General features: G+C 47.2%; 1 protein-coding gene across 3 annotated transcripts in view; it reads left to right on the forward strand.

Moving 5' to 3' along the window:
- The window catches only part of nbeaa (neurobeachin a), a 1,435,335-nt gene that overhangs the window by 1,201,514 nt on the left and 218,914 nt on the right, over nt 1–14,907 (forward strand). For all 3 annotated transcript variants that reach the window (XM_072477018.1, XM_072477016.1, XM_072477017.1), the window contains 2 exons: nt 2,293–2,408; nt 4,766–4,878. In XM_072477018.1, the coding sequence (XP_072333119.1) occupies nt 2,293–2,408; nt 4,766–4,878 (229 nt within the window). The remainder of the gene's footprint in view (nt 1–2,292; nt 2,409–4,765; nt 4,879–14,907) is intronic.

The raw sequence follows: 14,907 nt of genomic DNA on the forward strand, positions 1-14,907 counted from the left end.
TGGAGGGCATAAGCTATGAGGAGCGATTGAATAAACTCGGTTTGTTCTCACTGGAACGAAGGAGGTTGAGGGGCGACCTGATAGAGGTATACAAAATTATGAGGGGCATAGACAGAGTGGATAGTCAGAGGCTTTTCCCCAGGGTAGAGGGGTCAATTACTAGGGGGCATAGGTTTAAGGTGAGAGGGGCAAGGTTTAGAGTAGATGTACGAGGCAAGTTTTTTACGCAGAGGGTAGTGGGTGCCTGGAACTCGCTACCGGAGGAGGTAGTGGAAGCAGGGACGATAGGGACATTTAAGGGGCATCTTGACAAATATATGAATAGGATGGGAATAGAAGGATACGGACCCAGGAAGTGTAGAAGATTGTAGTTTAGTCGGGCAGTATGGTCGGCACGGGCTTGGAGGGCCGAAGGGCCTGTTCCTGTGCTGTACATTTCTTTGTTCTTTGTTCTTTGTACAGTTCTTGATGACTCCCCCTAACAAATTGGTGTTTGCTGTCATTTTTAAGAAATAATCCAGGTTATCCAATCAGGACATCATGTGTGCCTCAACAAGAGAGTCAATTTTCCAACAAATACTTAACTCGAGAACTCTTCTCGAAAATTAGTTGTACACTTCTGACACATTTTTCATACTGCATTATTTTACATTGTAAGAAGTCTTACAACACACAGGTTAAAATCCAACAGGTTTGTTTCAAATCACTACCTTTCGGAGCACTGCTCCTTCCTCAGGTGAATGAAGAGGTACATTCCAGAAACATATATATATAGACAAAGTCAAAGATGCAACACAGTGCTTTGAATGTGAGCATTTGCAGGTAATTAAGTCTTTACAGATCCAAAGAGAGGGGTAATCCCTGGTTAAAGAGGTGTGAATTGTCTCAAGCCAGGACAGTTGGTAGGATTTCGCAAGTCCAGGCCAGTAGGTGGGGGGTGAATGTAATGTGACATGAATCCAAGGTCCCGGTTGAGGCCGTACTCATGTGTGCGGAACTTGGCTATAAGTTTCTGATCGGTGATTCTGCATTGTCGCGCGTCCTGAAGGCCGCTTTGGAGAATGTTTACCCGGAGATCAGAAGCTGAATGCCCTTGACTGCTGAAGTGTTCCCCGAATGGAAGGGAACATTCCTGCCTTGCGATTGTCATGCTTATTTTACATTGTCATGAAACATAGCTACCATAGGGAAGATGTGTCCACCACTTGGGCAGATGGTATATATTTTAAATGGCCTATTTCATGTTATTTTTCAAAATTAATAAATTTGTTATCTCACTGGTAAATTCCATGATTAGTTTGCAAAGATCCTCTTTAAGGCTTATGAATTAGTACACCAAACGGATTATCCAACCCTCAATATGTTTCATCATTATTTTCCACCCAGTGCAGTGACATTCTTTTATAATCTAATTTTCTGTGACAAATTCAGATGTTTGACTACATTGAGTTCTTAAACTTTTCATTACAAAGGTTAGTTTCATTACAAAGGTTAGTTTCATTACAACAGACCTTAAGAAAAAATACAAATATTCTTGTTTTAGAAAAAGCGTAAGAACATCAACCGTAAAAGTATGAACAGAAAAACAAATTGTCAGATGATCATTTCCACCCAGTGCAGTGACATTCTTTTATAATCTAATTTTCTGTGACAAATTCAGATGTTTGACTACATTGAGTTCTTAAACTTTTCATTACAAAGGTTAGTTTCATTACAAAGGTTAGTTTCATTACAACAGACCTTAAGAAAAAATACAAATATTCTTGTTTTAGAAAAAGCGTAAGAACATCAACCGTAAAAGTATGAACAGAAAAACAAATTGTCAGATGATCAAAGAACAAAGAGAACAAAGAAAAGTACAGCACAGGAACAGGCCCTTCGGCCCTCCAAGCCTGCGCCGACCATGCTGCCCGTCTAAACTAAAATCTTCCACACTTCTGGGGTCCGTATCCCTCTATTCCCACCTTATTCATGTATTTGTGATGATGCCCCTTAAAGGTCACTATTGTCCCTGCTTCCACCACCTCCTCTGGCAACAAGTTCCAGCCACCCACTACTCAATCAATAAAACTCATTTTAATATTCGAGAACAGTGAAAGTTCCACTGCTATGGAAAATAAAACGGGCTGCTTATCCAGTAAGCAGCAAGAATGAAATGCTTTTCTGTTACAGTGAGACCTAGAGGTGACCTAGAGAGATAAATATTTTCTCATTTTTTGTTACTGTGACTGTGGATGAAGTCAAATGTGTACGATCAATAACAACTTCTCCCCCTTATTTTTGGATTAACAGGAGAATATCGTTGGCCAGTCCTCGGCAGCTTTTTAAATCCTCCAACATGACACAACGTTGGCAACGGCGGGAAATTTCAAACTTTGAATACTTGATGTTCCTTAACACTGTGGCAGGTACATTGTAGCTATTGTGTCTGCCTTATTTGTTTTTATATCAAGGTTCGGCTTGATAGTTTACACTTATCCAGTGGTATCCAGCTGCAGGCCATGATGGAGACTGAAACTACCCTATTAAATTTTATCAGGAGACACATAACCTGCCACAGTGACTGTAGATTCATTTATTGTTACTGGGGTTATTCTGTGGTCTCACTCTGCCATTTCCTTTGTTGACAGCTTTGTCTGAAACTGAAGCTTTATTAGAGTCTACAAACCATTTTCAGAGTGTGTCTGGAAATAATAACAAGAAAATGTAATTTTAGTGCTTTGTCACTCAGACAACAGCAACTAGACAGTAGAACAAGAATGGCACAGTATTTTGTTCAGTGCATCATCTCGAAATGTGGCAGATTAATAGAAAACAACATAAATATACATGAAAATAGGAGATTTTGTGTTTGTATCAGAAGGTAAAACAAAGGGAGAGTACTTTACATGTTTCCATACAACAAATACATTTTCCACTGTTTTATTTTCTGATGCGTGTGTGTTTGAAGTTTGCACTGAATAATTATGTATATATTTAATTGCGGCATGTGTTGAGCTTATTATTGCCATCTAATTAGATGTAACTTGAACTGCTTACATGGAGAAAAATCATTAAAAAATCTTTACTAATGAACTGGAGATGACAAAATGTCTGTTACGTGTTAGGAAGCAGACAAGCGGAGGAATAACAATCATAAACATGCTATATTCATGTATATTTAAATAATGGTTTTCCGTAATGTTTTATCCACAGCTTCTGGTCAAGCAGGTTTGTGTCTTATTTCAGAATTAGACTGGTATAAAAAATGTTGGATCAAAATCTGAAAAAATGAACAAATTTAATTATAATTACACAAGCGGACTAGAAGTAAATGGTTTTATTGTGGAAGCTTTCCTGACATACTAACCTCCATAATGCACCTATTTCATCCTGTGAGTGAAAATAGATATGAAAACTCATTAGAATGACCCAAGCCAGTCCCTGAACAAGAGGAGTTTGAATCATGAAATCAAAGATGCGGGGGCAGCAAGGTGGTGCAGTGGTTAGCACTGCTGCCTCATGGCGCTGAGGCCCCAGGTTCGATCCCGGCTCTGGGCCACTGTCCGTGTGGAGTTTGCATATTCTCCCAGTGTCTGCGCGGCTTTCGCCCCCACAACCCAAAGATGTGCAGGGTAGGTGGATTGGCCACACTAAATTGCCCCTTAATTGGAAAAAATGAATTGGCTACCCTAAAAAAAAATGAAACCAAAGATGCCACTTTTGTCAACATTGTTTTTGCGTGTTTAAAATGTATAATAGCCATTTGAACATAATATATAAAAATAACATTTTTGCCAGGAACATTTTGTAAAAATTGCTGCAGGCTTGAATTTTCGCCACCTTGACCTTTGCCCTCACGCCAAACTCACTGCTTGTAAAGACACAGGGTGGGATTTTCAGGTCCTTCCTACTGACAGGATCTTCAGATCCTGCCAAATGCCAAAGTTAGTGTGCTTCCCAGCGGCAGACCCATGCAAAAAGCCGTTGATTTCGAACGGACCATAAGATCCCGCTGGCAGCCAATGTCTCGCCACACCCGCCAAAGGGAAACGTGCCACGAGAGAGAGTTGGAAAATCCTGGTCACAGTTCAGAAAACTTATGGATTTCAGATTGGAAACAAAATCCACCTGAGGCCGAAAACAAGTGGAAAAAATTGCAATTTGAAATTTGATTAAGCATAGGATTCTTTACCAACTCATTCTTTATGCTATGCAGCACCAATAGATATCATAAAGATGAAGAAAATATTGCCCATTGTCATTAAGCTTACAGAAAGCTCAATAATGTGAGGATGCTGCTGTGCCACTGGAGGTCACAGGTTTCTCATGTTTCAGCTGAACACAAAAACATTTTTTTGAACAAGCAGACCTATATGTTTTATAGCTGTGCTTCATTCAGAGGAATTTAAATCAGAGCATTCAAGGAAATTCTTTGACAAAGGGAACAAGGTGACCAAATACAGGAAGTAGTAAGTGGACCATAAACATTTGTAGCTACTGTTTTATTTCTCAGTACATGCTAAGATTTGATAAGTTGAAATGATTTTAATAATAGTTCTGATTCCTGATGTTTCTCAGTGCACTTTCAGCCTGACTCTGAATTATTTGTTTTTCCAGAGTCTTCAGTGCATATTTTTACAGTAATATCATGCATTTTGTGGCTGAAACAATAGTATTTAAATGTATTCATCAAACAGTTATGTTTTCAAGTTTATAATTTTACCTACCATTTATAAAACAAACCTATTGTGAACATTTCTTCATGTTATCTCTTTCTTGCTAGGTCGGACGTATAATGATTTAAACCAGTATCCTGTGTTTCCTTGGGTTATTACAAACTATGAGTCTGAGGAGCTGGATCTGACATTACCAGGCAACTTCAGGGACCTATCAAAGGTATCTTTCAACAGTGCCTGTTCCAAAACTAACGTATTTTCGCATTAGAGGGATTCTAAATTTCTGCTTCAATTTACCCAAGCCATAAAGATTTAATTAAATCCACTTGACATTGTATTAAAGCAGAAGAATAATGAATTCAATTACCTGGATGAGGTAACATTTATTTTTGTCATTTTAATTTTACTATTGCTGTTAATTATGTGCATATAAGGGCAGCACGGTGGCGCAGTGGTTAGTGCTGCTGCCTCACGGCGCCGAGGTCCCAGGTTCGATCCCGACTCTGGGTCACTGTCCGTGTGGAGTTTGCGCATTCTCCCCGTGTTTGCGTGGGTTTTGCCCCCACAACCCAAAGATGTGCAGGGTAGGTGAATTGACCACACTAAATTGCCCCTTAATTGGAAAAAATGAATTGGGTACTCTAAATTTATTTTTTAAAAGTATGTGTATATATTTTATGCTCTTATTTGTTCCAGAACTCTGGTCGATATTATTTGCACCAATGCAGCAGCCTGGTTAAGGAGATCATCATTTCCTGAATAAACATGAAAATCTAGTATGCAATCTAATGGCCGCGATGCACCTGGCTCGGATCCATGTGACCCAGTTAGATCGTGGGAGAGGCCGAAGTCAGGATCCGTGCCGGGTGCCGATCAATTTCCGATCTAACCGGCGCTCCCGTTGGCGGAATCCGGAACCCGCCTAGGCGTGTTAAGACACCAATAATCACCAATTAAGTCAATCTCCATAACGTTAAGGGGTCAGATCCCCTATCTAACGGCCCCTCATGATCTAACCGGCTCCCCAGCGAGGGGTCATGTGGGTGCTTTTTACCATACCTATTTAAAAACGTGAAACTAGTGCAATGGCTGCTGAGGGAATCGGAGGATGTGAGTAGCCATCTTTGAAATCGGGCAATCAGCCTGAGGGGGCATTGGGGCAGCAGGGGGAGAGCCCCTGCGGGGGGTTGGGGGGGGGGGGGGGGGGGCAGAAGCCATCAACGCCCGCTGATCCAACAGGCCACACCCCCGGATTGTGTATACCCATAACAGGAGCAACTTCTGCTGCTACCTGTCTGTCCCACCAAGCACCCCAGGATAGACCCTGTCCGTGGTAATATGGTGAAGGTCACAAGCCAGACGCCAGAGAAGGCAGCGGCAGAAGCATCGATGGAGGATTGAGCTAGCAGCCCATGTGCAGGGGCCCACCTCACACTCTGAGAACCCAGCCGCCCATCAGGCCGGGGAGGAACCCAATGGGGGAGGCCGACAACAGAGGTGTACTGGCGTTGCTGTATGTTTGAAGAGATGTCAGATAGCATGTGTGGCAGCTGGTTCCACCTCAACAAGAGGACAGTGCAGCACCTGTGCCATGCCCTTGTGGACTTGGCACCAGGTGGAGAAGGAACATATCTAATCCCAGTGGCCGTCAAGCCCTGAACTTTTACGCTTCGGATTCATTCCAGGATTTGAGCGGGGAATTGTGCGGCATATCCTAACCTGCAGCCCACAAGTGCATCCATGAAGTTACAGATGCCCTGTTTGCCCGGGCAGCTGACTATAAACAACTTTGACCTGCACCAAGCCCATCAAGATGCTCTGGCAGACGGGCAGCACGGTGGCCTAGTGGTTAGCACAGCTGCGCCTTGGCGCTGAGATCCCAGGTTCGATCCCGGCCCTGGGTCACTGTCCGTGTGGAGTTTGCACATTCTCCCCGTGTCTGCGTGGATTTCGCCCCCACAACCCAAAAATGTGCAGAGTAGGTGGATTGGTCTCACTAAATTGCCGCTTAATTGGAAAAAATAATTGGGCAATCCAAATAAAAATTTTAAAAAAGATGCTCAGGCAGCAGGATTCTCCACCACCGCCAGGATGCCCAAGGTCCAGGGTGTAATAGATGGCGCACGTGTCACCTTGCGCATACCGGGCAGTCTGGGAGTGTTCTTCATTAAGAGGAAAAGGTTCCAATCCCTGTGCATTCAACTCAAAAGTGATCACCACCTCAAGATTCCGTACAAGAGTAGGGAAGCCGCAGACCGATGTGGAGACCCAATATAACGAGTCCTATGTGACCACCTGGGCTGTCATTGAGTGGTGTGTCGGACTGCTGAAAATGCGGTTCCGATGCCTCGAACACTCTGATGGTGCCTTGCCGTAGGGTTGCCTGCTTTGTGGTGGTCTGTTGTGCCTCCACAGCCTGACACAGCAGCAAGATGAGATGCTGGAGGTAGAGGAGGAGGAACATGCGGCCTCGTCTGAGAAGGAGGATGAGGAGGAGACAGACGTAGAGGAGCTGGCCGAAAAACACGGGGAGGACCCGTGGGAACAGCCAGAGAATGGAGGACAGGCAGTGGCGAGGGTCCGGCATGCCCGGAGGTTCAGGGAGGGCCTCATTCTTGCTAGCCTCTCATAGGATGTGGCTTCATCTGTCATCTCACACCTCCCACCCACTGTCCCCCCCGACCATCCTCTCCCCTGACACGCCTCTCCCTCCCCCCACCCCAACTATTCCTACACCCAGGGGCAGCACGGTGGCGCAGTGGTTACAGGTTCGATCCCGGCTCTGGGTCACTGACCGTATGAAGTTTGCATATTCTCCCCGTGTTTGCATGGGTTTGCCCCCACAACCCAAAGATTTGCAGGGAGGTGGATTGGCCATGCTAAATTGCCCATTAAATTAGAAAAAGTGAATTGGCTACTCTGATTTTATTTTTTAAAATCTATTCCCCCCCCCCCCCCCCCAATCACTCTGTCTCAGCCCGCCAGGTCCGCCTGGTACCGCTTCAGGATCAGAAAGATCAGCGCCCCGGACATTGTCGGGGGCAGGGTCCCCCCCCTGCCACATTGAAAGTCCTCATTAGCAACGGGCCTAGCAGTGTTGATTCCCAAATTTCTTTCTCTGTCAGACAGTCGTGGCCAGGTGCGTCTTCATGGACAGGGGGACCACTAAGAAAACAGGCTGGATTGATAGTGGTACAGTATTTAAATGTCAGACGTGGATTGTTCAAAAGGTATATCTCATACCTATTCTGACGAGCTGCGGTAAGATGCTGACCATTCGCCCCATATCCCTGGCATGGTACTGGTCATGGACCTGACGTGTAATATGAGGGCTTACCGAAGCTGACTGTGGCCATAAATGTGGTGATATTGTAACAAAATCGGCTGTACCTTCTTTTCCCGTGACTGTGGCTGTAACCTTGACTGGCCATTCGGTCCCAAGTAATGGCCGGTATTTGTCCTCCAACTCCCTGTTTCGTCCAGTTCTGTAATAGGCCAGGGTAACGTGATGCAGTGACTGTTCAACGTCTAACGTCCACCACTGGGGGGGTGATAGAAATATAGCACTGTTGTCTCATCCTCCTCTTCGCTGATCCACCCACCCAAAGTCACTATATTGGAGCTCCTGCTGGTAAACTACCATTTCTGCCGCTTGTTGGGGTCGCAGATCATCCTTTTTCATTACATACTCAGTCTTAACCTTTGTAACTGAGCCTCCTTCTTGGCCTACACCCTCCTTCCAGTAAAATCTGTCTGCCCTTGCCATCTGGGAAGGGTCGTTCTCTGTCCAATTCATGTTATTACATTTCACAGCAGTGACCACAGAAGGTGGTAGGCAATGCATTAACATAGCACAGTATTGAGGGGAATTCTGACCATTTTGATACAGCAAATCGCCTGACTGCCCCCGGTAGATTTCATTAAAACGCTCCAGAAATTCCTCTGGCTCTTCAATCTTCCTAGGTTTTAGGTCTAAGATAACAGAAAGATTTATGGGCCTTTGAAATGTGCTATTCAACGCATTCAAGATCTGTGTCCTTCTTTTCTCTATTTGCTCTCTTTTTTTTTAAAAACTTTAAAATGTTTGAAAATTCAAATTGAATTACTGCAACTTGCAAGCTTAGCTCTGATCTCAACTCAGAACTAAATTTACAATTTGCTTAACACAAACTTGTATAACATTTACAACTTAATTATTTCTTGATCTTAACAATTTTTCTTTTAACAAGTTTTTTTTTCTTTTACATACACATAAGTATTAGCAAAATCAACTATCATCTCCAGATTGACACTTTTTAAAATGGTGTCCATGATCTTCTTTAAGTTTCTATTAATCTCCAGATAAAATGAGATAAACCTTATTTCAAGTAAGTAAAACTTAAGATTCTGGCAATTTCAATCAATTGCTTTCGAAAATAATAACTTTTATCAAAGAGGTGGAGAAACCCACTGGTTTCCTTTAATTAATTCAAAACGTAACTTTGCTGGTGTTCACTGACTCAAAGGAAAGGTATACGATTACATTACGGCTGCTGCTGTTATCTCAAAGCCTGAGTGAGAAGCACTGTCTGTTTTCAACTTCGCCTGCTGCTGTTAACCCTTTGAGAGACTTCTGCTTCAACCAATATGCAGCATTCCTCACAATCTCAACTAGACCTCGGAACTTTACAGTCCAAGGAGACAATTTTAGCTTAATCAACTATATATTTAAAACACTCACACATAGAGTTGAACCATCTTCAGATTTAAAAACAGTTATACTGGACTGAACCTTCATCTATTGAAGTCCCATCAGCCCCTGAACCCATATAATAGACTGAACCTTCATTAATGAAGTCACATCAGTCTCTGAACCCATATAATAGACTGAACCTTCATTAATGAAGTCACATCAGCCTCTGAACCCTTATACTTGGAATTGAATCATCATTTGAGATGTCCCATCAACCCAAAACCCTAACCCAAGCCGAAACAACAATATGAAATCCCATCAATTAAAGTGCTAATCCCCAGACTGACCTGTGATTTCGTCGAGACGGTCTTTCTGTGCCAACCGCGAGTGACCAGACTAATCAGACGATAAGAAGAGGGGAACAATCAATGCGCGGTCGTTTTCCAGTTCTACATTGAGGGCCCTTTGTTCCCCATCCTCCTGTTCATAATCAGTCTAATTCTGATTTCGCAGTTGGATCAGGATCGCCCTGAGAACCCCGGTTTTCGGCACCAAATGTTGATTCCCAAATTTCTTTCTCTGTCAGTCTGGCCTCAATAAAAGTTGAGATGGATTCGCACGTAAAAAGAAGTGATTTATTTAGCTTGCAAGCTTGATTCATACATAGAAATATAAGAGACATCCAGTTTCCTATGTCCCAGAAAGCGAATGAACAAAGAAACAAAGGGATCTCTGCAAATCAATTCAAATGGTATCAAGTTTCACATACTCGACGCCCATAGGTCAGCCTATATCACTCCTGACCTGTTTGATCTATTCTGATTGGCTCACTTCCAATCCCTTTCTCTGGCCCCTATCAATGCAGCATCACTCTCATAGACACACCTCTTCCTGCTTTTTCCATGCGGTCTCAAATCCCTTTCTCCCTAACTGCCAGAATCAAAGCGGCTTATTTCTACATTACATTAACTAGTATCTCTAAAGTAACTATTTTATATCACATTCGTCAGCAGGTCCACTTATTTCCTGTAAAACTCGACTGGGAACCCATCTGGCCCCGGGGCCTTCCCCGCCTGCATGCTCACCAATCCTTTAACCAGCTCCTCCAGCCCAATTGGCACCCCTAAACCAGCCACCTCCTGCTCCTCCACCCTCGGGAACCTCAGCTGATCCAAAAATCGTCGCATCCCCTCTTCCCCCGCTGGGGGCTCAGATCTGTACAGATCCCCATAGATGTCCCTAAATACCTCATTTATTCTCACCGCACTCCGCACCGTATTCCCCCCACTATCCTTAACTCCACCTATCTCCCTCGCTGCCTCTCTCTTACGAAGCTGGTGTGCCAGCATCCGACTCGCCTTCTCCCCAAACTCATACGTCGCCCCCTGTGCTTTCCTCCACTGTGCCTCTGCTTTCCCTGTGGTTGACAGGTCGAACTCCATCTGGAGGTTCCGCCGCTCCCTGAGTAGTCCCTCCTCGGGGGCCTCTACATATCTCCTGTCTACCCTTATGATCTCCCTCACCAACCTCTCCCTCTTCCTGCTCTCTCTCTTCTCCCTGTGGGCCCTGATGGAGATTAACTCTCCCCTGACCACCGCCTTCAGCGCCTCCCAGACTACCTCCACCTGCACCTCCCCGTTGTCATTGGCCTCCAAATATCTTTCAATACACCCCCGCACCCGCCCGCACACCTCCTCATCTGCCAATAATCCCACATCTAGACGCCACAGCGGGCGCTGGTCCCTCTCCTCTCCTAACTCCAGCTCCACCCAGTGCGGGGCGTGGTCTGAGATGGCTATGACCGAATACTCCGTTCCCTCCACTTTCGGGATTAGCGCCCTACTCAAAATTTAAAAATCTATCCGGGAGTAGGCTCTACGGATGTGGGAAAAGAATGAAAATTCCCTGGACTGGGGCCTGACAAACCTCCATGGGTCCACTCCCCCCATCTGGTCCATAAGCCCCCTAAGCACCTTGGCCGCAGCCGGCCTCTTACCCGTCCTGGACCGAGAGCGATCCAGTGCTGGGTCCAGCGCCATGTTGAAATCCCCCCCCCATTATCAAGCTTCCTACCTCCAGGTCCGGAATCCAACCCAGCACGCGTTTCATAAATCCGGCATCATCCCAGTTCGGGGCATATACGTTTACTAGTACCACCTACCTTTGCAACCTACCGCTCACCATCACATATCAACCGCCATTATCTACTACAATATTCATTGCCTCAAACGACACCCGCTTCCCCACCAGTATTGCAACCCCTCTGTTCTTCGCATCCAACCCTGAATGGAATACCTGTCCTACCCATCCCTTTCTCAGCCTAACCTGATCTGCCACCTTCAAATGTGTCTCCTGGAGCATAACCACGTCTGCCTTCAGTCCCTTTAAGTGCGCGAACACCCGGGCCCTCTTGACCGGCCCGTTCAGGCCCCTCACATTCCAAGTTATCAGCCGGATTGGGGGGCTGCTCACCACCCCCCTCCCCCGCCGACTAGCCATCTCCTTTTCTAGGCCAGCCACGTGCCCGCGCCTCCCGCACCCCCCAGACGGCGGACCCCCGCCCCGACCACCTCTCCTACTTCCAGCTCCCCTTTGGCCAATGCAGCAGCAACCCTATACCCCCCCTCTTCCCCCCCCTCCCCCCCGCTAAATCCACATTTAGCCCTTTTGCTCCCCCCATAACACTCCCGTAAGTCAGCTGACCCCGGCGCCTCCCGCCATTCCATCAACCCCCTCCAGTGTGAGAATCCCCCCTCCCTGGCAGTCAGTGTGCGCTCTTCTCCAGCACCGCCCGGCTCCCACCCCCATCCTTCCCTAGCGCGGGAAATAGCCCGCGCTTTCCTGAGCCAGCCCCGCCCCCTCTGACGCAGCTCATTTTGCGGCCTTACCCCAATTCCCCATCCCCGGGCCTCAACTCCCCCTCTTCCTTCGTGGGGGTCTGCCCCTCCAACACCGACGCCCACACTCTCCCACAGTCTCCCCATCCAATCCCTTCACCCATCCCCATCCAGCACCCAAACCAGAGGAACATTCCCTAAACATACTAAACACTATATACACAGTAAACATCCCCCCACAACAAACCCTCAATTTGAGTCCAACTTTTCAGTCCGTATAAAATTCCATGCCTCATCAGGCGTTTCGAAATAGTGGTGCCGATCCTGGAACGTGACCCACAATCGCGCTGGCTGTAATATACCGAACTTCACCCCCTTTCGATGGAGCACCGCCTTAGCCCGATTAAAACCCGCTCTCTTCTTGGCCACCTCTGCACTCCAGTCCTGGTAGATTCAGATCTCCGTGTTCTCCCACCTGCTGCTCCGCTCTTTCTTGGCCCATCTCAGGACACACTCTCTGTCCATAAAGCGGTGAAACCTCACCACTACAACCCTTGGCGGCTCGTTGGCCTTGGGTCTCCTTTCTAGGACCCGGTGTGCCCCATCTAGCTCCAGAGCCTCGGGAAGGCTCCCGCGCCCATCAGCAAATTGAGCATCGTGCTCACATATGCCCCAGCATCGGGCCCCTCCACTCCTTCGGGGAGACCCAGAATCCGAAGATTCTTCCTCCTCGACCTATTCTCCAGGTCCTCAAATCTTTCCGCCCACCTCTTGTGCAGCACCTCGTGCGCCTCCACCTTCACCGCCAGGCCCAAGATCTCGTCCTCGTTCTCCGAGGCTTTTTGCCGCACCTCCCGGATCGCCGCCCCTTGGGCCTTCTGGGTCTCCACAAGCTTCTCAATCGCCGTCTTCATTGGCGCCAGCATTTCGGTTTCAGCTCCTCAAAGCAGCGTTTAAGAAACCCCTGCTGCTCCTGCGACCACTGCGCCCTTGCTGCTTGGTCTCCACCCGCCACCATCTTGTTTTTTCTCCCTCTCACTTTTTGCTGCTCCAAGATCACTTCTTTCACCGCTCCACTCCTGGTCCAGTCCATAGAATGTCGAGGGGATCTTGCTGTCACCTTCCCACACTGGAAGCCATCGAACAATTGCTGTTGAGGCCCCTCTAGAGAGCCCAAAAGTCCGTTCCCGGCGGGAGCTGCCGAACGTGCGACCTACCTAGGCATAGCCGCAACCGGAAGTCTGTCCACTATTTTCGGCGCCGAGGTATCTGTCGCTGTGCTGGCGGAAGGTGGGGCTGGCAGCTGTGATGTGATTCTGGTGGCATCTTCAGAGCTCTCCTCTGAAGCTTCTTGGATGCTGGGGAGGGGCACCCTAGATTGGCCGGCAACATCAGCTGGAGATCCTGCATGAAAATGGATATGTGGTCAGTCAGAAGAAAGGATCATTATCTCTGGCATGAATAACTCATGTGTCACAGGTCATCTGACTGGGGGCCGGTGAATCCTCACCTCTGGGTGCAGGCCAAGCTCAGCGTAGGTGACCTGTCTGTCCCCGGTCTCCAACGCGATCTCCAGGGCCCATTTCTCAGAGCGGGTGAGGACTCTGATGGCCCTTTCCCACTAATTGTGTGCCAGCATCTCCTGCGGGGACAGAGATAGGGCATTTGGAGCCCCACGCTACATGCATTGAGGGGGGGAGCTATGGTGGGGGCCAGGCATTGGCTCCGCCGCTGGGCATGGGTGGGGTGTGCTGCTGTGGTGCAGGCGTGATATCCTGCTTGGGATGGGGTCATCCAGGGGGAGGAGTGCGGGGTTGGCAGGCGGGACCGTTGCTGGTGGGCCAACACCAACTCTCCTGTGTGGCCCTTTGGAGGTCATTGAGCCTCTTACGGCACTGGGTGGCAGTCCTCCTTCTGGCACCCTCTGCGCTGATGGCCGCTGTCACTGCCTCCCAGGCAGAACTAGCTGATCCTCTGACTCCCTCAGGGGAACAGGGTGTCCAGTTGTGACTCCACCGTGTCCAACCGCCGGGCCAGGTCGGCATCCAAATCGCGGGGCTGATCTGCACGATGGCATGGCTGCCTACTGTCTGGGAGTTTGCTCGGAGGGAGCAATTTAAGAGCTGCTCCCCCATGTTAGTGGGGTGCTGCCGACCGTGGTCCAGGCGAATTACCTGCATTTCTTCCATGAAACCCATGGGGCATCGTTACCAGCCCTAATTGGCATTAGATACTGGTCGCGATCTCGCTGGGTCGGCTGTTGGGAAGCACCCGGCAATTCTCACTCGCTACTGCACTTAGTGCTTCTCCCATTAGATTGCCCCCCTAGTTTTCCAACTACAGGCGAATAAAATGAAAATTAGCATGTGGAGAAAGTAATTGTGTTTCTATGCAATATGTTTTCCACAATTGATTTGGTTGCTGAGTGATTTTCACACTGAGGCAAAAACAATTGTTAAAAGAGCTTAGCACATTCAATGGCAAAATGGCTTACTACATCGGGGTCTAAAATGGATTGCTCCTGAAAATTAGTGCAAGGATTTCAATGCACAATTACCCCATGCACATTTAATGTATCGCAGACAGCACTGCGCGGTTGCCTTCACATGATCACGATTTCTGTGTGGAACCTTCTCATTAGCTGCACGGATCAGCAGGAACCTCAGTATTATTAGGTGCCACCAATGCTTAAAGTTAAATTGCACCTCATGAAAGGAAGGGAAATTGTGGTTGTTGAAGG

Source organism: Scyliorhinus torazame, chromosome 15 (assembly GCF_047496885.1).
Source record: "Scyliorhinus torazame isolate Kashiwa2021f chromosome 15, sScyTor2.1, whole genome shotgun sequence".
In the NCBI taxonomy this organism is placed as follows: domain Eukaryota; kingdom Metazoa; phylum Chordata; class Chondrichthyes; order Carcharhiniformes; family Scyliorhinidae; genus Scyliorhinus; species Scyliorhinus torazame.